This window comes from Ambystoma mexicanum, chromosome 8 (genome assembly GCF_040938575.1).
Source record: "Ambystoma mexicanum isolate Mex_15411 chromosome 8, UKY_AmexF1_1, whole genome shotgun sequence".
In the NCBI taxonomy this organism is placed as follows: domain Eukaryota; kingdom Metazoa; phylum Chordata; class Amphibia; order Caudata; family Ambystomatidae; genus Ambystoma; species Ambystoma mexicanum.
The window spans coordinates 1,091,469,986-1,091,492,779 of NC_090929.1; the positions used below are offsets into that span (position 1 = coordinate 1,091,469,986).

Sequence of the window (22,794 nt, forward strand, 5' to 3'; positions counted from 1 at the left end):
CACAGCCGGGAACGCGCCGTGCTATCACTCGCAATAGTTGGATGGACAAGAAAAGAAAGTGGCAAATAAGCCTACGTACAGGAATCCTATTTAAATAGAACAAGATCTTCAAGGACTAGGATATACAAACCCAACCTCAAATCTCTGTATACCGAATTCACCCGAAAATCCAAATTTAGGATTTGCCCCCTTCATCTGCATTAACCATCTCAAGGGTTGGTGGGCTGTTTGAATCACAGAAGTAGATCCATACAAGTATGGTCTAAACTTCCTCAAAGACAACACAATTGCAAAACATTCTCTTTCAATTGTTGCCCACCTTGTTTCACGGTCCTTCAGTTTCTACTGATGTAGCAGATGGGGTGTATCCTGCCTTTCTCATGCAGCTGACTCAGAACTGCACCTATTCCTGTATTTGAAGCATCATTTTGTACAATAAAGGATTGGTTGTAGTCAGGAGCTCTCAAGACCTGGAGCTTGACAATTCTTAAGTCCTTCGAAGGCCTTGATGCACTCCTTATTCCACCTGCCCTTTTCGGGGAATTTGGGTGAGATCATCACATTCAAGGGAGAAGCTATGGTCCCATAGTTCTCAATGAAGTTCCTATAGTTTCCTGTGAGACCTAGAAAGGCTCTCATTTGGGTTTGAGTAGTAGGGGGTGGCCCAGTCTTGTACAGCTTGTACCTTGCTAGGCAATGGCCTCATTTCACCTCCTCCTACCTCATTTCCAAGGTAGACCACTTTACTCTTGACACGTGCTTGTGTTTATTGGTTAGATGGGCCTGCTCAAGAGCCAGCCTACAATACATATCCTAGGTGGTCAAGATGCTCTTCCCAAGTAGGGCTGAACACTGCAATGTCATCCAAATATGCCATGCAGAAGTCCTTTGGAATGTAGCAGGTGCATTTTCCAATCCAAAAGGCATAACTTTAAACTGGTAGAGGCCTCCTGGGGTGGAAAATGCCCTTTTCTCCTTGACATCGTCTGTCAGAGCTATTTGCCAATAGCCTGATGTTAGGTCAAATGTACTGAGGAGCTTGGCTGAACCAAGTTTATCCACCAGCTCATCTGTCCTAGGTAAAGGATGGGCATCAGTTGTCGTGACTGCATTAAGAGCTCTATAGTCCACACAGACTCTATAGTCCACACATAATCTCAACTCCTTGAATCCTGCCCTTGACACTGGCACAACTGGACTAGCCCATGGACTTGTAGATGGCTCAATTACCCTAAGATCAAGCATCTTCTTGACTTCTTCCTTTATGTGGGTTCTTACATGGGCTGACATTCTGTAACCCCTGCTTTTGACAGGGAGACAGTCAGCAGTGAGTATATCATGCTGGCACCAAGGGGTCAAGCCTGGTGTCAGTGAAAACTGAGACAGAGATTTAACAGAACTTTGCACTCCTCCTGTGGTTGCAGAGTCAGATCAGAAGAGAGATTTACTCCTATTTGTCCATGGAAACGCTGTCCCCTGAGAAGGACAGATAGAGGTTCACTCTCCTCGTCTTGATCAGATGCTAGGAGCAAAGCTCCCAGTTCTGGTCTGGGCACATATTTTAGGCGATTAGTGTGAAAGACCCTAGAGGCCTCCTTGGGATTGCCCAAGTCCACTAAGTAATTGACCTCTCCAAGTTTGCAGCAGGGCTTCACCGGGCAAACCAACACTCAAGAAGTTGCAACAGGCATCTTTCAATAATTCTTTGAATTCCTTTGGCCAGTGGTCGACTCTGCCTTCAAGCAAAAGATCTTGCCTTCTCCCATTCTTTCGCAGTCTAGCTGTCAATCACACAGCAAGGTGGCTGTCCTCCGAGGACAGCCAGCCATTCACCTTTGGGTGCATTCCTGTTACCAAGGGGATTAAGCACAGGGAGTTCCGGGGACCTCATCACTTCCTGCCCTGCCAGACATGCTGGAGCCAGAGGTGGGCTTCAGAAGTGAACCCCGCCAAAGACAAAATGAACAAAGGGACCAAACCTGGTTTGGCACGCACAGTAAATCTCAAGAAGGACTTCAACAAGAAATGGCAAAAAAAGATGGGTGCTTTACTGCAGCTGCAATTGCAGCCCGAGGTAGAAACACACAATGGTAGGAAAAACTAAACTACTGCCACCAGCCATTAATTGTAGAAAGGGTAACTGCTATGGAGAATTCTCAGAAATGTGCCAATTCCTCTCTACCTTAGAGACCCCTAGCACATTTGCTGGACTCTGGGACTTTTTAATTTTTATCCTGGAGAGAGCGAGACCTTTTCCCCACACTCATGCATTTTTGTTTAACTTGAACTTTGTTTCTTTTGGGTTTGGAGTCTGACTAACTCCATAGGCATCATCTTTTCCTGAAGTCCATCAAAAAGACTGGGGGTCTCTTTTAAAAATAAACTTGTTTTTATTAAATTTAAGTTACATACCAAACACAACAGCGTCCCAGTATTCAGGACGTAACCCACCCGACACCACCCCCCCCGCCCCCCGCCCCAACTCACCCACCTTCCCCATCCGAGCCCCACATATATACCATAATAGCGCGTCAGCATGTCCAAGTCACAGCAAAAATTCCAACAAACACAAAAAGGAACATATAGTTCATTGTTACAATACAGACGGTGGCTACTAGACCATTTCACACCAGAGTGGGGGGGGGCAATTCAATTGCCAGGCACCTTCAAAGCATTGTAAGACTGGTTTCCGGAGCACCCTGGGAAGGCCTGAAGGCCCCCCAATACTCCCTGGGTCTGCCACCGGGCGAAGTGACTGATTGTACTGTGACTCTCTATGTTCACATAACGACATGGAGTTCACATAGTGGTGTAGGGTAAGAGCCACAGCCGCTCCCCAGGCACGGGCCACTAATGACCTCACGACCACAGAAGCCATGCTCACCAATCGTTTATCGCTGTTAGATCGAAGATCCACCAATGCCAGCAGCCAAGTTTCAGGAGTGAATGGGATCGGATCTTCAATCATCTTTCCCATAGCGTCTGCAACGGCCCTCCAAAAGGGTTGAATAAGAGGACAAAGCCAAGCCACAAGGAAGAAGTCATCCATGGACTGCATCTTTTACAGTTCGAAGACCTAAGTGGGAATATTTTGTGCAAAGACAAGGGAGAGTGATACAGCTGATATAGAAACTTATAATGAATCAGGCGATATCTGCAATTAATGGAGATTAATTTCGACTGACCCAGAACACCCCATTGTGTCTCTGTTAGAGATTGTGTTAAGCAGCCTTCCCAGTTAGTCCTATTTTGGGATGATGAGGGGAACACTAGCAATCTAGCCATACCATACAGAGATGAAACTGCCCTTCTAGAGGACGCATAGTTTGTAACGTACTCCAAAATTGGGGAGACGACTGGCGCCAAGGGGAAATCCGGCCATCTCGTCAACACCTCGCGAAGACGAAAGTACAACCGCATAGTGAGCGGAGACCAGTCGCCCCGGGACTTAAGTTCCTCCCAAGTTACGAATACCATGCGGTGCAACATCCCCCAACGTGGAGATCCCGAAGGCCTGGAAATGTTGAATAAATATATGTTCGAATGTGAGGAGGATCCCACGGACCCTGCAGCGGGGAATACCACGGACCCAGACCCGCCCACTTTGACAATTGATCCCAGGCCCTCAACGTGATCTCGAGGGGTTGGACCTCCGCCTTTACATGACACTCGCGGACAGCCCAAAGAAAGCCCCGTAAGTCGTTGGTCTGTGCGATGGCCCTCTCGAGGTGGGAGTGAGGACAACCATCCGAGGGAGACCACCACCAAGTCGAGTATTGGATCTGACCGATAAGATAATAAAGGAAGAGATTAGTTGTAGTTGTAGGGCTCTGATGTAGTTTTCCTCGCATAATTTAGTAGGAGAGGTGGACACTTTTATGCCTAGGTAACGAATTCCCCATGGACACATGCAAAGGATACACCGACATCCTGTGTGGAGACCCCAGGAGTGATCGGAAGAACTTCGGATTTAGACCAGTTTATTTGTAGGCCATAAATGGCCCCGAAAGCAGCTATCTCCCCCATCACCGGTGGTAAATTAAGGCGAGGGTATTTTACGTATAACAGCATGGCATCCGCATAGAGGGAGACAATGGATACATGAGAACGGATAGTCACACCACGATGGGAGTGGAACTCTATCAAGGCAGAGGCCACCGGCTCGATAGTCAGAGCGAACAAGAGAGGGGTGAAGGGACAGACCTTCCTAGTCCCCCGGGTAGGGTAAATAGGAGAGGACTGAACTCCGTTCTTGTATACCAGAGCGCGAGGGGCTCAATGCAGCATCTTGGTCCAGTGAAGAAACGCGTTACCCACGCCCGAACGCCGAAGGACTTCGAACAGAAAAGGCCACTCCACCGAATCAAACGCCTTCTCTGCGTCCAAAGCCACTGTGGCGATAGGGACGTCCAGGTTCAAGTTATGAATTAATGTAAACAGCCTACGCAAGACTGGGGGTCTCTAAGGTAGAAGGGAATTGGCACATTTCTGAGAATTCTCCCTAGGTCCCCTCATGTCGCCGTGCATTTGTGATGTTTGTTGCAACTGGCTTTTCCACATCTGGTCAAGTGCCTAGAGGAGTGCTGCATCGGTGTGGTCTGCATTCATTCACTGTAACACGTTGCACCTGCTCCTGAACCTGGCCGGATCTTCTTCGTCTTGCCCCACCCCCTCCCTCCCCCATGCTGCTCCTAGGCTCCTTGGACCGGAATGAACAATGGGAAAACCTGACCAACGACCTGCCGAGTTTGAGTGAAAACTTAGTACGGGGGCGGATTGCAGGGAACGGGGTGAGCTACGCAATACTTGCCTGCACCCCTTTTTCCACCAGTAAGTTTTTAATACTTTTGAAAAGTTTAAAGTTTTTGCATTTGTTTGGCTTTGCCAAAACCTGTTGCCAAAAGCCCTCCTCAAACCTGAAACACTTATTCACTAGAATACGTTCTCTTCTGACTTTTGGAGCTGATTTCCCATCCGCAAGACCCTCCCCCAAAACTTTTCCCAGCTCTCAAAATGTCTGGAAACTTGGGAAACGTTTCAGGCGCAAGGCCCCAGTCAGTTTAGAGTTGGACTTACTAAAGTTAGGGTTGTATTCTTGTGGACTGGCATTGCAAATAACCACTGCCTTCCATTTCTATATTGTTGGTGGCGGCATTGTGATTTTATTGCACTGGCTTCTGGGGCTGTATATATGTATTTTGTTAGTGTTGTGCGATGGCATTGCTTGCCTACAGTCATTGTTGTAGTGTTTGTTTGGAAATACATTTAGTATTTAACTTTCAAATGGATTGTGTCCTCCCACTTATTCCTTAGCTTTAATATTTCTCAATATCCAGCTTGCTGCCTCAGAAAAATGTTTTCAGTAGAGGGCGCTGTGCGTCGATACCTCGTCGAGTTAATGTCCCTCGGAGGCCTCCGTCTTGACGTCATCACAGCTATAAGTAGCTTGCCAGCACCCGTTGCTCAGTTCAGGTTTTTCGGGCTTCACAGCTTCGGTAACGTAATGCTTGGTGCTACTTCGATTTTCTGAGAAAATTTGAATTCGAGGGGATTGGGTCCTCCGACGTATTCCATATCTATGACAGGTAATGTCCACAGCTGTGCTGCTTTGGAAGATTTTCTGCGTTGATGCGCCGTCCCCGAGGACCTCCTCCGACGGCACCTGATGTGATAAGTAGGACGCACAACGCCCGTAGCCTCAGTTCCGTTTTTTCCGCGAACGTGTTCGCTTCGTGAATCTCGGTACGCCTCGACTCTTTGGAGTTTGTTGTATTCTTCTCAGTTCTTTGAACCTGTTCGGTTTTTGTGAAAACCTGTTTGTGACGATGTCTACCTCGTCTTCAACCCCACGTCCGGGCTTCAAGAAATGCAGGGACTGTGGGTCCAAGATGTTGGTCACGGACTCGCACGACTCCTGCCTCTGGTGCCTCGGGGAGGCCCACGATACGGACGACTGTGTCGACTGCCAATCGCTCACGGCCAAGGCCTTGCGGGAGCGCAAGAAGAAGTTGTCGATAGGTCGGGTGTCTAAGCCCCGGAAGTTGAGGTCTACGGGGCTTTCGACGGATGACTCGAGAGGCGACTCTCTGTGTCATCGTCAGAAGTCCAGTGGGTCTCCTTCCAGGAGTCGGTCTCGCCACTCCTCTGCCTCTTTGAGGCATTCCCGGAAGCGCCGGCATCGGTCGCCTTCCCTGTCCTCTTCCGAGGACTCCGCCCGTCGGCGGGTCGCTTATCCCACCATGCAAGCGACACCGGAGGAATGGGCTTCCTTCGGGAAGCAGATGTTAGCGATTCTTGAATCACAGGGCACCGGTCCGTCCGCACCTCCGAGTGGGGTCGGTCGGCACTGGTCGAGAGACACCGCTCTTATGCCTTCGGGCTCGGGTGGTCGGCACGGCTCGCTGGAGAGGTCCCGCTCAGTCAAGGGTAGCCTTTCTCGCCATGCCCGTTCCAGGTACCGGTCCTCGACGTGTTCGAGACCGCGTGATCCTGTGCCGTCTTCGAGGAAGACGTTGACGCCTGTGGCGCCGAGGTCATCAACGATCTCTCTCGAGGCTCGGCCTCCGATGGGGTCGTCAACGCTGTCGGCGCCTAGGTCGTCGAGAGACCCGCTCGGAGCTCCGGCTTCGAGGCCTGTCGACGCCGTCGTTGCTGGCGGCGCTGCAGCTGACGTTGACGCCGATTCTCTCGACACCGATCCGTTCGGCGCCCTCAACGCCTTTCGAAGCGGTGGTGTCAGAGGGGCCCCGTGGCACAGGGTTAGCCCCTAGAAAGGCTCTGGCTAAGGTCAGGCATAGCTTTGGTCCCCAGGTGTCTTCCTCTCACCGCCTGGAGTACATTTCAGAGGGTGATGAAGGCTTGGTTCCAGTTATGGTGCCAGATGAGCTTCTCTTGGGCCATAGCCAATTTGATGAACTGAGGCAGTCACTGCATGATGCAAGTGGACTGGACACCTCTCCGGAATTGGAGTTTTGTAGGCCGGAGGCTGGCACTCATGCTGATTCTTCGTACCGGCGCCTTATGTCTCGGGTCACCGAGTACTTGGGATGGTCGGCTCCCCCAGGGGAGTTCGTTCAGGATGATCTCACGGACATCCTTGATCTTGGTCCTCCCACTGACCCGGTACTGCCGTTTCATATGGCACTGCAGAGAAGGGTGGCGGCGGCTTGGACTGCTCCGGAGAGTCTCCCGGCAGTGGGCAAGTCTTTGTCGCGAAAATACCGTCCAGCCAGTAGCGACCCCTGCTACTTGTCCAGGCACCCCACTCCGGAGAGTTTGGTGGTACAGGCGGCTACGGCCCCGGCAAAGCAGGCGTTGTATCCTACCATCCCTCCGGATAGGGACGACAAACGTTTTGACGGCTGGGCGAAGAAAGTGTTTTCTTCAGGGGGTATGGCGCTTCAGACGGCCAACTCCGCATGTGCCTTGTCTCGTTTCACACACACTCTGTAGAACTGTGTTGCATTAGTGGCTGAACATATTTCCGAAGGGGACGAACGGGATGGTTTCCTTGCTATGGTTCAGGATGGCAAGGATGCCATGTGTGAGGCCGTTCAGTCGGGTTTGGACATGGCTCCTCAACATGCCCTTTGACGGTGAACATCTTTTTGGCAGCAAGGCTGACAAGAGCCTTGAGAGGTTGCAGACCTCCAAAGCTGCAGCGAAGTCGTTGGTCGCTGCAGTTCGACAACCTCTGCCTTTTCGTCCTAGGGGACAACAATGGAGGGGAGGTTCCTTTCGCTATTACTCGTTCTTCAGTAAAGCAAGAGGAACTGTTAGTCAAAGAGGCCACCGTAAGAGTGCCAGAGGTGGAAAACAGGGTACTCAAGGTGCCAAGGCCGCTCGGGCAGTTGCCTCTTTGCCCTCAGGCAACGCCACAGCCGCTACCACTCAGTCATAAGGCCAGGTCTCATGGTTCGCCGGTTGGAGGATGGCTGGCGCAGCATATTGTAGAGTGGCGTGCCATTACTTCAGATGTGTGGGTTCTGGAGATCATAACCCATGGCTACTGTCTTCCTTTTCGGCAGAGGCCTCACGACAATCCACCTGGGAACCTCTCTTTGAAGAGTCCGTAGCCGCTCCTTGCGCAGGAAATTCAAGCCCTGCTGGAGAAAGGTGCCATAGAACTGGTGCCTGTAGCGGAGGGGAACAAGGGATGGTATTCCCCTTATTTTTTTATTTCGAAGAAAGACTGGGGATTGAGAAACATCATGGACTTGCGCGGTTTGAACAAACTCCTCAGGAAGGACAAGTTCAAGATGGTTACTCTCTCTCTCAAGTCCTCCAGGCCCTTCAACTTCAGGACTGGTTGGTGTCTCTCGACCTCAAGGACGCTTACTTCCATGTGCCGATCCATCCCAAGCACAAGAAGTACCTGAGGTTCGCGGTTGGCGACTCGCACTTTCAGTTTCGGGTCCTGCCGTTCGGATTGACCTCCGCCCCGAGGGTTTTCACCAAGCTCATGGTGGTGGTGGCAGCACATCTCAGGAAAGGGGGGGGGGAATTCACGTCTACTCCTACCTGGACGATTGGTTGATCAGGGGGAGCTCTCCCCGTCAAGTCCTGGATCATCTATCCGTCACCTGCCACTCCCTTCACAAGCTGGGCTTCTCCCTCAATTTAAAGAAGTCCCATTTGACGCCAACACAGCGGCTCCAGTACATCGGAGCAGTGCTCGACAAATCCCTGGGGCTGCGTTTTCATCCCCAGGTGAGGGCTCTTCACATTCAGTGCACAAGTTTCAACTTGCCCAGACTCTCCCAGCGTCCGAGTTCTTGAGACTGCTCGGCCTCATAGCATCCTGCATTCTTCTGGTGCCAGAGGCCAGGTTGCGGATGAGATCTTTGCAATGGGCACTCAAGCTCCAGTGGTCTCAGTCCTCCGGCAGGATGTCGGACCCTGTTCCGGTGCCGCCCTCGGTCGCCCAGGACCTTTTGTGGTGGGCTGTCGAAGGCATTCTGATGAAGGGGGCCCCATTTTGGCTGCCCTGGCCGAGGTGACGATCGTGACGGACACATCCCTCACGGGATGGGGAGCTCATGCCAATGAGTTGACAGTCAGCGGTCGTTGGTCTCTGTCGGAGTCCAGACTCCATATCAATCTGTTGGAGCTGATGGCCGTCAGGCTAGCCCTGGAGGCTTTTCTGCCGACTGTGCGAGGAAAGAGTGTCCTGATTCTAACGGACAACACGGTGGCCATGCACTACCTCAACAAAAAGGGGGGAGCAGGGTCACTTCCTCTGTGCAGGGAGGCGATGCAGCTCGAGTTCTGGGCCATCCAGCAGGAAGTTTTGATCTCGGCTGTTCATCTGGCCGGAGACGACAACGAGACGGCGGATGCTCTGAGCAGGCAGAGCACGATCTCTCATGAGTGGGAGCTGGCTCAGGAGATTCTCCTGGAGATCTTTGCCCTTTGGGGACCCCTCAAGTGGATCTCTTCGCCTCCAGTGTCAACCGGAAGTGCGAAAGGTTCTGCTCGCGGGAATTTCCTCCAAAAGGAGCCTTAGGAGACGCGTTTGTGGTGGAGTGGTCATTCCCACTGCTGTACTCGTTTCCTCCAGTCCCCGTCATCCCGCAAGTACTGCGGCGGTTACGGAGGTTCGGTTCCCGGATGATCCTCAGTGCTCTGGCGGGGGCCCGGAGAACGTGGTACCCGGACCTTCTCGACTTGCCCATCTGCCCTCCACGTCGTCTTCCCTACCGAGACGATCTGCTCTCACGGGAGAGGGGTCAGGTTCTCCATCCAGAGGTCAGATCCCTCAACCTTCACGCTTGGCTTCTGAAAGGTTGAGGTATAAGGATTGGGACCTCCCGGAAGACGTGATGGAGGTGTTGCTCTCGGCCAGGCGGCTGGCAACAAAGTCTCTGTACCGTTGCCGTTGGCGGAAGTTCTGCAACTTGTGCAGAGTTAAGAATGTGGATCCTTTTGAGTGTGACATTCCCATGGTTCTGTCTTTTTTGCCTTCCTTGGCCCACAGGGGCTTGCAAGTGGGGACCATTAAAGGTTACCTGGCGGCGCTGTCCATATTTAAGCGCTCGTCTGAAGAATGTTCCTATTTTAAGATTCCTTTAATTTCTCAGTTTTTGAAAGGGCTCACTAATGTGTTCCCTCTGTCACCTTTTCTGGTGCCCGGTTGGGATTTGAACCTTGTTCTTAAGTTTCTTATGGGTGCTCTGTTTGAGCCTTTGCATTCTTGCCCTTTGAGAATGTTAACTCTGAAAACTGTGTTTTTGGTTGCGGTTACTTCCGCTCGCAGAGTGAGTGAGTTACAGGCACTTTCAGTTAAGCCACCCTTCACTGTGTTTCATAAGGACAGGGTTGTCCTTGGAGTTCGTCCTTCCTTTCTTCTGAAGGTGGATTCGGAATTTCATTTGAGCCAGAAGGTGGTTGTTCCGGCTTTCTATCCTCCTCCACATCCTGGTATGGAAGAGGAGAGGCTCCATAGTCTTGATCCTAGGAGAGCGTTGAGCTTTTATATTTCCTGCATGTCCCGGGTCAGAGTGGACGATCAACTTTTCATTGGTTACGCTGGAAAGCGTTTGGGACAAGCTGTGACGAAACAGACTATTTTATTTATCTCCGAGTTTTAGCGCTTGGCAGGTAAGGACCCTCCGGCTGGCTTGCGGGCCCATTCTACCAGGGGTGTGGCTGCGTCTACTGCCCTGCAGAGGGGTGTTCCTATTTGTCACATCTGTGATGCAGCCACCTGGGCTTCGGTACATACTTTTGTACGTCACTACTCCCTCGATTCCATCCGAGGGCAGGATCTGGCCTTTGGCAAGGCAGTCCTTTATTCATCAATATAATTGGGCATGCTAAATTTGGGTTCTAAATTCTTTTTCCACCTCCTTGCTTGGTACTGCTTTGGGAGTTTGTCATAGATATGGAATACGTAGGAGGACCCAATCCCCTTGAAGAACAAGTTACTCTCTTACCTGGTAATGTTCTTTCGATGGGATGGTCCAACGACGTATTCCATATCGCTCCCTCCCTACATTCTCCGCTGCAGAATTTCTTATGCAATTGCAGCTTGCGTTCCGCAAGGCCTGGTGTGTCTGACTGGCAGAAAACTGGTGTCACACGTTCTTGGGGAAAAAACTACAACTGAGGCTACGGGCGTCGTGCGTCCTACTTATCACATCGGGTGACGTCGGCCGTCGGAGGAGGTCCTCGGGGACGGCGCATCGACGTCATTGACGCAGGACGCAGATGCCGAAAAAAAATTCTGAAGCAGCACAGCCGTGGGACATTACCTTTCATAGATATGTAATACGTCGTCGGACCATCCCATCGAAAGAACGTTACCAGGTAAGAGAGTAACTTGTTCTTTTCGATGAGATGGCTTCTTCATCGGCCCGTCTGCTCCTCGGTCCGGATTTAAAAAGTGCCGGGAATGCAGTGCTAAAATGTCAGTGACGGACCCGCACAGGATCTGCCTGTGTTGACTAGGGTCAGAACATCCGTGTTTGGAGTGTGACTAATGCATGTCGCTGACGGCCAAGGACTTGAGAGCGCCCAGAGGGAAGTTGGAGAGAGGTAAGCCTCAAAAATCTATTACCCCTCCCCTAAAACGTCTGACGAGTCGAGGCATTCGCCTCCTCGTGATAAAAAACCTAAACGCTCGCGTTCACAAAGTGGGTCGCATCATTCCTCGTCTTCGAGGCATGGCAAAAAGACGCGCCAAAGGTTGCCATCCACTTCCTCATCCAGTTCACCTGAACGGGTCGTTTGTCCCTCAAAACATAGTACCCCGGCTCAATGGGAGAGTTAGTATGATGAAGGTGTTCGAGAACGCGGCCTTGCCCCTCTCGACAATACCTGGAGGCGATACTGCAGGCAAAATACCTGGGAAGCACAGGAGCCGTGAGTCTTGAAGCTCCTCGAGAGCGATCTCATCTCTCGAGTCGAGAGAAAGCCTCCATGAAACACAAAAAAATTGTAATCGATGCTGAAAGAAACCCATACGGCAAGCCCGAAAAGTGCGTCTTCGACGCCCTCAGTGCCAAAATCGAAGGAGAAGCCATCAGCGCCATGAGTGTCGACCTCCTCTACGCCGTATATCCCAATTTCTCCGACACCATTGTTGAAGCCATCAACGACTTCGTGGAAACCTTTCAAGCTATAGACAGTTTTGTCAAAGCCGTCAACCTCAACGATTTTGACACGGTCAGCTTGCATTATGACGTCTATAGCGCCGCCTTCTTTTGAGAAGATCTGTACACCACAACCTCGCTCAGAGTATTTTAAAACTTTCTTCAATTTATGAAGCTGCAGAAGAGTCATCTGAGGAGGAAAGACCATTTGGTCTGGAATATGTGACACCTTCTGGAACTAATATCGGAGGAGCCTCGTATGAAAAACCTGCAGGACTGTCTTCATGAGGCAAGTGGTATTGACACTTCCCCTGAATTTGATTTTGGTAAGCAGATCCAGGAGATCATGCTAAGGGCATGTATAGACAACTCATGACAAGAGTAATGGAATACATGGGATGGTCCAGACCCACACCTGTTTTCGGACAGGACGATTTAACGGACATATTGGATAAAGGCCCACAGGAAGACCCAATTGTCCCATTTCATAGGGCTCTGCAGTTGAGGGTAACTTCCAACTGGGAAACACCTGAGGTGGTCCCGGCAGTGAATAAGAGGCTAACAGCCAAATACAGAGCTTCAACTTCTGATCCTCTATACCTTTCAAAACATCCAACACCAGAAAACCTGGTAGTACAAGCAGCTACTTCTTCTGGTAGACAAAATGCCTATCCTACGATTCCACAAGATAGGGATGATAGAAGATTTGATGCCATGGCCAAGAAGGTTTTCTAGGCCGGTAGTATGGCGTTAAAATCTGCTAATGCTACGTGCATGCTGTCGAGATTTACCCACACCCTTTGGGACTGTATTTCTAAGGCGGCTGCCCACCTCCCCGAAGCGGAGAAACGAGATGGATTATTTAACAATTTCAGAATGTTAGACTGGCTTGTATAGTCCCCCCAGAACATCTAAGGGCTCACTCGACCAGGGGTGTCGGAACTTCGTCTGCTTTGCAGAGGGGAGTTCCAATAAAGGATATTTGCGCAGCTGCCACATGGTCGTCTGCACACGCCTTTACGAAATACTACAGTCTGGCTTCCTCCACTAGCCAAGATTCTGTTTTTGAAAAAGCTGTACTGCACTCTGTGCCTACTTGATCCCTTTAGTTTTACTACCTCCTTCAAATTATGTAACTGCTCTGGGAGTTTATCAAAGATGAGGAATACATACGTGGGAGGACACAATCCATTCAAAGAGCAAGTTACTTAACCATGGTAAAGTTCTTTCGACTGGATGTTCCTCCCACTTATTCCTTATCGCCCCTCCCATCCTACACCGCAGTAAAACTTCCCTTGTGGTTACAGTCTGCGCTCTCTCAAGGTGAGTATCTGTCTAACTCAAGACAGTGCTTTGCTCCTCAAAACGGAACTGAGCAACGGGCGCTGTGCAAGCTTCTTATACCTGTGATGACATGCATGTCAAGACGGAGGCCTCTGAGGGATATCGACTGGACCAGGCATTGACACACAGCACCCTCTACTGAAAAAAAAAATCAGAGGCAGCAAGCTGGATATTGGGAAATATCAAAGATAAGGAATATGTGGGAGGAACATCCAGTCGAAAGAATGTTGCCATTGGTAAGTAACTTGTTCATCTGGATGAGTGTTGATTACATGCTTTGTGGACTCAATGTGGACACTTTACCAGGCTCATCCTTCCTGAGACTTACCCTTGACCACTCTACATGCTACCTTGATTGGTTTGGCTACAGCTCCCAGAGTTTTCCCTGTACACTAACTAGGTTGGCCTTGCATGCCCACCATGCCAGAGTGTAGAAATCCGGTCTAACACCCTCCAAAGTCATAGCAAGTGTTTCATTTTTTTTTTTTTCTAGAAGGTGCTTTCCTTACTCCAGCTTGACTACCTCATACAATAAACTGGACTTTGCACCTGCTGCATTTCTATCTTGTCTCCATCCACTATCGGAAAGGGCTGCTTATAACCTAGTTATTTCCAGGGCCCTGAAATGCTAAACCTATTCAGTGGGGGAGTGCAGGGGTGGGACTCCTGCATCTTCAATGCTATATAAAATAGCACCGGCCGGATCCCGCTCCCCCTCAAAACAAGTTCTTAGGCTCATTTGGTATGAGCTGAAGCAGTCCTGTGGCATTTCAGCGGCATATGCAACAGGAAGACTTTTTGTAGGGCTGACACACGCATGCATTCTGCAGACCTAACTAGATTTTACATTACTACTACACAATGCTCCGGTGTTGCCCCCTTGGGGACGAAATGCCATGCGTGAAGGATAGGAGTCTATAACTTAAGAATACTGAAATTCCTATGGTGAGTAACAAACCTTTTCTTGATATTCAACTCGGCGATATTGCAATATACAGGTGAGGAGAGCCCTTTGACATGCATTTGATATAGCATCCTAATGCGACAGCTGGCTTGCATGTATAACTTAACTTTGCAAATCTATTGAGGTGTTTTGTAGCTCTGCCTCTGTCATCTTGCTGATTATCACTGATTGCCTTCCTTTTAGGATATTGACATCAAGAAAGTGAATGGAGTACCAAACTATGCATTCTTGCAGTACTGCGATATTAAAAGCGTCTGTAAGGCCATTAAGAAGATGGATGGGGAGGTACTTGGGAGTAACAGGCTCAAGGTACTAATATCAGGAATTTCTTAACTCTGTTAATTTTCTTTACATTTTCTTTTCATTTCTTTCATGATGCAACAGCACCACTTCTGTAGTTTCCTAGTAGCAGTCTGTGTGTTTGACATTCGAGTTTTAAAGCATCTCTTCACAGTCCAATCGCTTTTAATTTAAAATTGAATGGCTTGAAACGAGGCAATTGACTAGCCAAATTCTATTCAATGGAACTTTTTTTGCGCAAGCATTTATTTTCAGACCCTAACCAATGTAATCAATTTAAAGTCTCATCAAAAAGCTTGCTTTTCTGTTAGAGAATACTTTTTCTATAAAGCAGGCACAATTGTTTGGTGGTGTGATGATCACACCTCTTAGTGTAGGCAATTGCACTGTATTTTAAGTGATTGCATTGACGTGAATAATTGAAGGTTTTTCTCAATTGAACATTTAACCTTCTTACCACTTCAGACTTTTATCTTGTTGTCTGAAGAAATTCTGAAAAGGTAAGCTGATTATTTCTTTGAAATAGGCAGCAAAAAGTAAATAAGCAAAACCTTGTTTCCATTGTGGAGCCCACACATTTTAGATTTGTTTTTTCAAATTTACTGTGTGACTTAAGTTTGGAGATGCTTTCAAATCGAAATGCTGACAAAAGTCCATGGGATAACCTTGTATGGCCCTGCTCTTTGGTATGCAAAAATGTGAAATATTTGTTTTATTAAAAACTCAAAGGCAAATCTTTCAAAAAATCTGGCCAATACGTGTTACCAACCCCCATCTGTGATGCCTATATATTTTCTTGTTTTGGGAACATTAAATTTCTCTTTTAATGAAGCAGTACAGGAGAGAAGTGGAGTAAAGTCGAGATTAGGGTTACAATCCCTACTCTTCCAAAAAGAAATTTTTCTGGGATCTGTAATGTTATAAAGTTAAAGGGGCCTCAAATTTAATAAATGCAATTTATTGCTAGTCATTCTGTCTACTGATCACCATCTCTCCTTTTATGGTTTTCCAGCTGGGGTTTGGGAAGAGCATGCCTACAAACTGTGTGTGGTTAGACGGCCTTTCTTCCAATGTCTCCGAACAGTATTTAACTCGGCATTTCTGCCGGTATGGACCTGTGGTAAAGGTAGGTGGGAGGTTGTGGGTGCGTGAGTGTTCTTTAAGCTGTTACTTTTTTTCTTCTTACATTCTTTCCTTTCCTCCCTTTTTCTTTCATTAGAAGTGTGGCCTGATCAGGTTAATTGTGCATTTGTCTGTCAACTTCATTGTATATAGATTAAAAAATAAAAGTAATCAACCTGATGGTGGCAAATATTCTTTAAGATATGCCTTTTGTTCAGCTATTGTCTGCGGAGTGCAGTTCAGTTTATAACCAGTTTTGCCATCTTTGAATCTCGATCACTGAGGCCATGCCTTTAGTGTGTCACATAGTGTGAACATATAGTGGATCACAGTAAAGGACATAGTACAGAATGCACCATGGTAGGGCATTTTGTGTAAGAATAGTGTTCCATATTACTCACATTTATGGTACTATTAGACCGAAGTGTGTAGTACTGTTTTTGTATCATTAAGAGAAGCATAAGCTGTCTTACCAGTAACAATAGTTTGCATTTTTACCTTGCGCCCTTTGATTAGATAATCCTTTTGTAGCCCATATTAAAAAGAGCCTTTAACGTTATCCCTTCATTCAAAACACAGCAAAGTCTCATCCCCCACATGACTTAAAAAAATAAACAAATATCAGAATCGTAGGATTTGTAATAACTGTCATTAAATCATACATTACTTTATAGCCAGTGCCCATCTTAACTAGAGGCACCATTTATTAAAGTTGCCAAAAAAACAATCCTTTTATTTTTTATAGATAGAAATTCAATACAAATGAAAATACAATCATCACCTTTACCCACTCCCCAGTAGATCACTCTAGATAAGACTCTTATTTGTTTGTTTGTTTTTTTTTTTGTTTTTTTTTTGACAGGTGGCGTATGATCGCTTAAAGGGCATGGCCATGGTTTTCTACAATGAAATTGAATATGCACAAGCAGCTGTTAAAGAGATCAAGGGGAGGACGATTGGTGGGAAAATAAATAAGGTGTGCATAACCACCTTTAAAACCAAAATTAGCTTCTTATCCAACCCCTATAAGGTCCCTCTAAACTTATCACATAAAATAACAAGTTCAAAGTTAAGGTTCTTCCCCTATAGTTTGTAGTTTAATATATTTTGCAAAACCTTGTGTCTACGCTTCCCTGGGGTTGATGTCCTTATAAACATCTGTTGTTACTGGTAAGCAGTTACATCACTACAGCAAAATAATCAATAGTTTGGTTGTTAGCTTCTGAAAGATGCCACTAGCTTTATGATCTTCTGTGCTTCTTGTATCCAAAGCAGAACATGCATCTGTCTGACCATCATTCATTATTTGATGTACCCTCTTCTTGATTGTTAATAAAAAATAAAGTACTATCCTGCTAAGAATACATTTGAGATAGGGGAGGGTCTGTCGGTCAGTGTAAACATCTTTTTAAACGCACACTGATTTAAAAAAAAAACATTTTGGGTTTGATATGAAATGGATCCTTTTAACAGAAACACTTCCAATTTCCATGCATCTTGATTGGAAACATTGCGTGTTGGTTATTATAGACAAATGTAAAGTGTGCAATGTATAGCATCCACAATCAGCATCTCAAAAATAACACGTAAAGTATCTTCCCAAACTGCTGTTTTGTAAAATATTATGGGGCATGTCCATTGAGCATTGTTTGGCATGGGTTATTTTCAAAACTAAATTCCACTTTTCTTTACCACCCCTCTTTTAATTGTATGTGAATAGAGCAGTATGTGGTCTAAGTATCTAACAAATATGAGACTAATGAATTTCGGTAAGAAGGTTACATTGGGCAGCCCTTGCTTTGCAAGTAGCACTCATTATGCAGCTCTATTTCTTTAAAAGGGCATTTACTGGGCAGTCTTAGTCAACCATCTATCTAAAATATCCTTGCATAGATGTGTGAGGTTGCTTCTGTGTTGTGAGAAAATATCTTCATTTTGTAGCAATTCCCCTTAAATGAATCACAGCCTCCATGTTGCTTATAATATACCAGTATAACCCCAGCCTCTTCAGTGATAAATCTTTTTACAATCGTTGTCCAATGGGTGGTCATTTGTTATTCCAAAAATGTGTTTTCCATTTCATTTTTGTTTTGCGTTTTAGGTTGACTTTGCAAACCGAGAGAGTCAGCTGGCATTTTACCGATCCATGGATGCTTCAGGGCAGGACATAAGAGACTTCTATGAAGTTTTAGCAGAAAGAAGGTATGCCATCCCAGCTTTGAAAATGAAGTACTTTCTTTTCTCCTGTACTATTTTCTTTCTAATTGTGCCTTTGTGGTGCAGCATTTGACGGATGCCCTTACCCCTGTGGCCTGGACCCCACAGTATTGACATGTGCTAAATAACTGGAAATATTGCATGTTGCCTGGAACATTACAATGCATATACACATTTTAAACTGTTTAGTGTGTGCTTGGATGTGGTATTGCACTTGATGGTTGTGTGAAGTTGTTATTCTCCAGCAGGGGTCTGGCATGCTCATGAATATTTCCTGTCAGGCCGGTAATCCTCGGTAAAAGAAAAAAGTTTCACTTTAACTTAAAAACTGTATTTCAAATGGATTGTGTCCTCCCACGCATTCCTTATCGTGTGATAATTCGTTATCGCCAGCTTCGCTGCTTCGGATAATTTTTCCGGCAGAGGGCGCTCTGCTCGAGGTTGTGGCGTCGTTTGTCCCTCGACGGGGTCCGTTCTGTGTCAACGTCACTGTTGGTATAAGTAGCTCTAGCCGTTGGCTTCAGTTCCGTTTTTCCGATTGCTTTGCTCTCGTGAACGGCACGCTTCGAGATTTTCTGTCAGAAAATGTCATCTTCATCAACCGCTTGTACCTTCAAAACTGGGTTTAAGAAGTGTATCGACTGCGGGTCGAAGATGTCTATCACAGATCCTCACCGTATCTGTCTTTGATGTCTGGGTTTGGATCATCGAACCGGCGACTGTGGTTCCTGTCCGTCGATGACGGAGAAGGCCCTCCGTGAGAGGAAAAGTAAGTTAGCGGTGGGGCGGGAGGCGTCAAAGGCCACTTCGAAGGCCTTGTCTAAAAAGCATAAGAAATCGTCTGATTTAAAGGAATCGGAACGTCATAAAAAACATTTGAAGAGATCCCGATCTCGTAGTAGATGAGACGATCTTCGTCTTCGAAAAAGGAGACATAGATCTCCATCGTCATCATCCAATACATCGACTGAATTGGTTCGATGTCCAACAAGATCGGATTCCCCTATAAAATGGGAACATTTTTGAAGAAAAGGATGCAGGTCTTTGAGAATGCGGCCTAGACCCCCTCGAAGAAACCTCAGAAAAGCCAGACCCCGGTAGCTCCACGGGACGACACAGAGAAGTCGGGAACTACGGCGGTAAAACCCAGTAGTACCCCTAAAACTCGAGTCGACAAATCGTCAAGAGATCCTCGAATCGAGTGTTTCTCCGATCCCTCATAAAAAGCAGAAGTTGTCGAAGTTGAGTGCAATTTCGTTGACGCCATCGGTGCCGACAGCTTCGACAACAAAGCCTATACTATCTTCGACGCCCTTATCGAAGACTTCGTCGAGTGTGTCGAAGGTTCCTTCGACCCCTTTGAAGAAAACAACTATTCCTTCGACAAAAAATCAGGAGGAAGAGAGAAGGTTTACATCTTTACCCAAGTCAGATGTTTTAGGTCCATGTCTTACATTTTTTAAGAATCTGGCTCGGAGGGTGAAGATGTCACTCCTTTTGGAGTAATCTATGGCACTAGACAAGTTCCAGGGGAACTCATAAACCCTGAAACTAAAATGAGACCTATGCGAAACTCTACATTCTGCTAGTGGTGTTGACACATCACCTGCAGAACATGCAGACTCAGGGTACAGGAATTTGATGAGCAGGGTGATAGAATATATGGATTGGGGAAGAGCCTCACCTACTTTTGAGCAAGATGATATGACGGACATAATAGTCAGAGGACCCCAGAAAGATCCAGTTCTCCCTTTCCATAGGGCGCTTGAAAGGACAGTTGAAAGGAACTGGGAAAAACCTGATAACATTGCTGCAGTAGACCGCAATCTTCCAAAGAAGTACAGAACTTCTACTTCTGATCCAGAATATCTAAATAGACACCCTACTCCAGAAAGTCTGATTATTCAGGCTGCTACTACTTTGAGACAGACAGCATACCCAACCATACCTCTGGATAGGGAGGATAAGAAGGTTGATGCTTGGGCTTGTAAAGTTTTTACTTCAGGTAGCATGGGCTTGAAATCAACCAATGTCATGTACCCTGGCCAGGTTCACACATACCCTGTGGGAATGCATTTCGGCGGCGGCTGAACATATTCTGAAAGGAAAGGGAAGGCTTCCTGAATATATTCAAAGACGGGAAGGAGGCAATGGGGGAATGTCTCCAGTCTGGACTGGATATTGCTGATAGTATTAGCAGATCCATGGCATCAAGCACAGTGCTATGCAGATTTGCGTGGTTGAGAAAGTCGGATTTTGCACCAGATGTGTAGACCAGACTTCTCAACATGCCTTTGACTGAAGGCTGTTTGGTAGTAAGGCTGATGAGAGCCTAGAAAAACTACAAACCTCAAAAGTGGCAGCTAAATCCCTTAGTGCCTCCATGCGACAGCCTCAGAAACCCTATTCGGGCTCATTTTCCTGGAGGGGTCGCCCTTTTCGATATTACTCTTCTGTTGGTAGAGGAAGAGGACGGGCTTTTCAAAGCGGCAAAAGGAATGTCACTCGTGGTGGACGAGGAAAGACTACAAAGCTATCTTCAGGAACGGCATCTATGCCCTCAGCCGCTCCTGCAGCCGCCTCCAAATCACTCTGATGTCTTATCATACAAAACAGCAGTGGGAGGCAGAATCTCTCAGCATCTGAAAGAATGGCGGGGCATTGCTTCAGATGCTTGGGCACTGGGAACAGTAGCTCAAGGTTACTGGCTTCCCTTCCTAAAAAGACCTCGCGATCATCCACGGGGAGCCAGCTCTACCAAAATTCCAGACCCGCTGCTTTTGCAGGAAATTTTAACCCTGCTAGAAAAAGGTGCAATAGAACATGCACCTGTAGCGGAGAGGAACAAAGGTTGGTACTCCCCTTATTTTCTCATCCCAAAGAAGGATGGAGGAATGAGACCCATCTTGGACTTAAGAAAATTGAACAAGTTCCTCAGGAAGGACAAGTTCAAGATGGTAACCCTTTCTCAGATCCTTCAGGCTCTCCAACTCCAAGACTGGTTGGTATCATTGGACCTTCAGGATGCTTATTTTCATGTGCCAATCCATCACAAGCAGAGAAAATAGGTTCGCAGTTGGCGGTTCTCATTATCAGTTTCAAGTTCTGCCTTTTGGGCTGACCTCCGCTCCGAGGATTTTCACCAAGCTGATGGCGGTAGTGGCAGCGAGTCTCGGGTGAGGGGGGGGGGGGGGGATTCAAGTCTACCCCTACCTGGACGACTGGTTGATCAGAGCACGTTCTCCAGAACAAGCTAAGGAACATCTGTCGATCACCTGCCACTTCTTCCACAACCTGGGCTTCTCCTCAATTTCAAGAAGTCCCGCATGATATCATCCCAACAACTCCAGTTTATTGGAGCAGTCTTGGACACTTCCTCGGGCAAAGCCTTGCCGCCCGAGGTAAGAGCTCTCCACATCCAGCAGATGGTAATAAAATTCCAGAAAGCCCAGTATCTGCCGGCCTTCGATTTTCTGAGGTTGCTCGGCCTCATGGTATCCTGCATTTTTCTGGTGCCAGAGGCCAGACTGAGAATGAGATCCCTCCAATGGGCCCTCAGAACTCAGTGGTCCCAATTCTCGGGGAATATGTCAGATCTTCTGCAAGTCCCGAGCACAGTTGCTCAGGATCTATTATGGTGGGCTTGCGACAACATCATCATCAAGGGAAAATCTTTTTGGCAACCATGGCCGGAGATAACAGTAGTAACGGATGCCTCACTCACAGGGTGGGGAGCTCACACCAGCGATCTGACAAACAGCGGACGTTAGTCTCCATCGGAGTCCAAACTACACATCAACTTATTGGAGCTGAGGGAAATCAGACTAGCGCTGAAGGCCTTCCTGCCCTCTGTACAGGGAAAGAGTGTCCTGATAATGACAGACAACACGGTAGCCATGTATACCTCAACAAAAGAGGCGGCGTAGGATCACTACCTCTTTGCAGAGAGGTGATGCAGCTCTGGTTCTGGGCAATACGAGAAGGAATCTCTTTATCGGCAGTTCACCTAGCCGGAGAGCAGAACACGGCGGCAGACGCTCTGAGCAGGCAGAGCAGTCTCCCACGAGTGGGAGTTAGCTCAGGAAGTCCTTCTGGAGATCTTCGCCATTTGGGGAACCCCTCAATAGATCAGTTCGCAAACTCGGTAAACCGGAAGTGCGATCAGTATTACTTGAGGGAATTTCCCCCGAGAGGAGCTCTAGGAGACGCGTTCATGGTGGATTGGGATTTTCCCCTGCTGTGCGCGTTTCCTCCAGTCCCCGTGATTCCTCAAGTAATCAGGAGGTTGAGAATGTTCAGGAAAACCATGATCCTAATTGCCCCGGACTGGGCCAGGACGACGTGGTACCCGGACCTTCTGGACATGTCCATCTGCCCTCCAGTACGTCTTCCACAAAGAGAGGATCTTCTCTCGCAAGAAGGAGGTCGGGTTCTCCATCCAGAGGTCAAAACACTCAACCTACATGCATGGTTTCTGAAAGGTTGAGATACAAGGATTGGGATCTTCCGGATGATGTAATGGACATCTTGCTTTCGGCCAGAAGGCCAGCAACAAAATCCTTGTACCTGTGTAGTTGGAACAAGTTCAGTAACTGGTGCAAAGATAGGGATGTGGACCCTTTTCAATGTGGCACCCCAGTGGTGCTTTGTTTCCTGTTACATCTGGGGCTCCAGATCGGGACAATCAAAGGATATCTTGCTGCACTGTCCATTTTTAAGCGCCCCTCCGAAGAGGTTTCTTACATTAAAATTCCA

General features: G+C 47.6%; 1 protein-coding gene across 2 annotated transcripts in view; it reads left to right on the forward strand.

The window, feature by feature from the left end:
• SPEN (spen family transcriptional repressor) overlaps nt 1–22,794 on the forward strand; it is a 633,803-nt gene that overhangs the window by 404,222 nt on the left and 206,787 nt on the right. The window contains exons 7-9 of one of the 2 annotated variants that reach the window (XM_069611090.1): nt 14,584–14,709; nt 15,713–15,826; nt 17,924–18,024. In XM_069611090.1, the coding sequence (XP_069467191.1) occupies nt 14,584–14,709; nt 15,713–15,826; nt 17,924–18,024 (341 nt within the window). The remainder of the gene's footprint in view (nt 1–14,583; nt 14,710–15,712; nt 15,827–17,923; nt 18,025–22,794) is intronic. The other variant, XM_069611091.1, reaches the window with a different exon arrangement.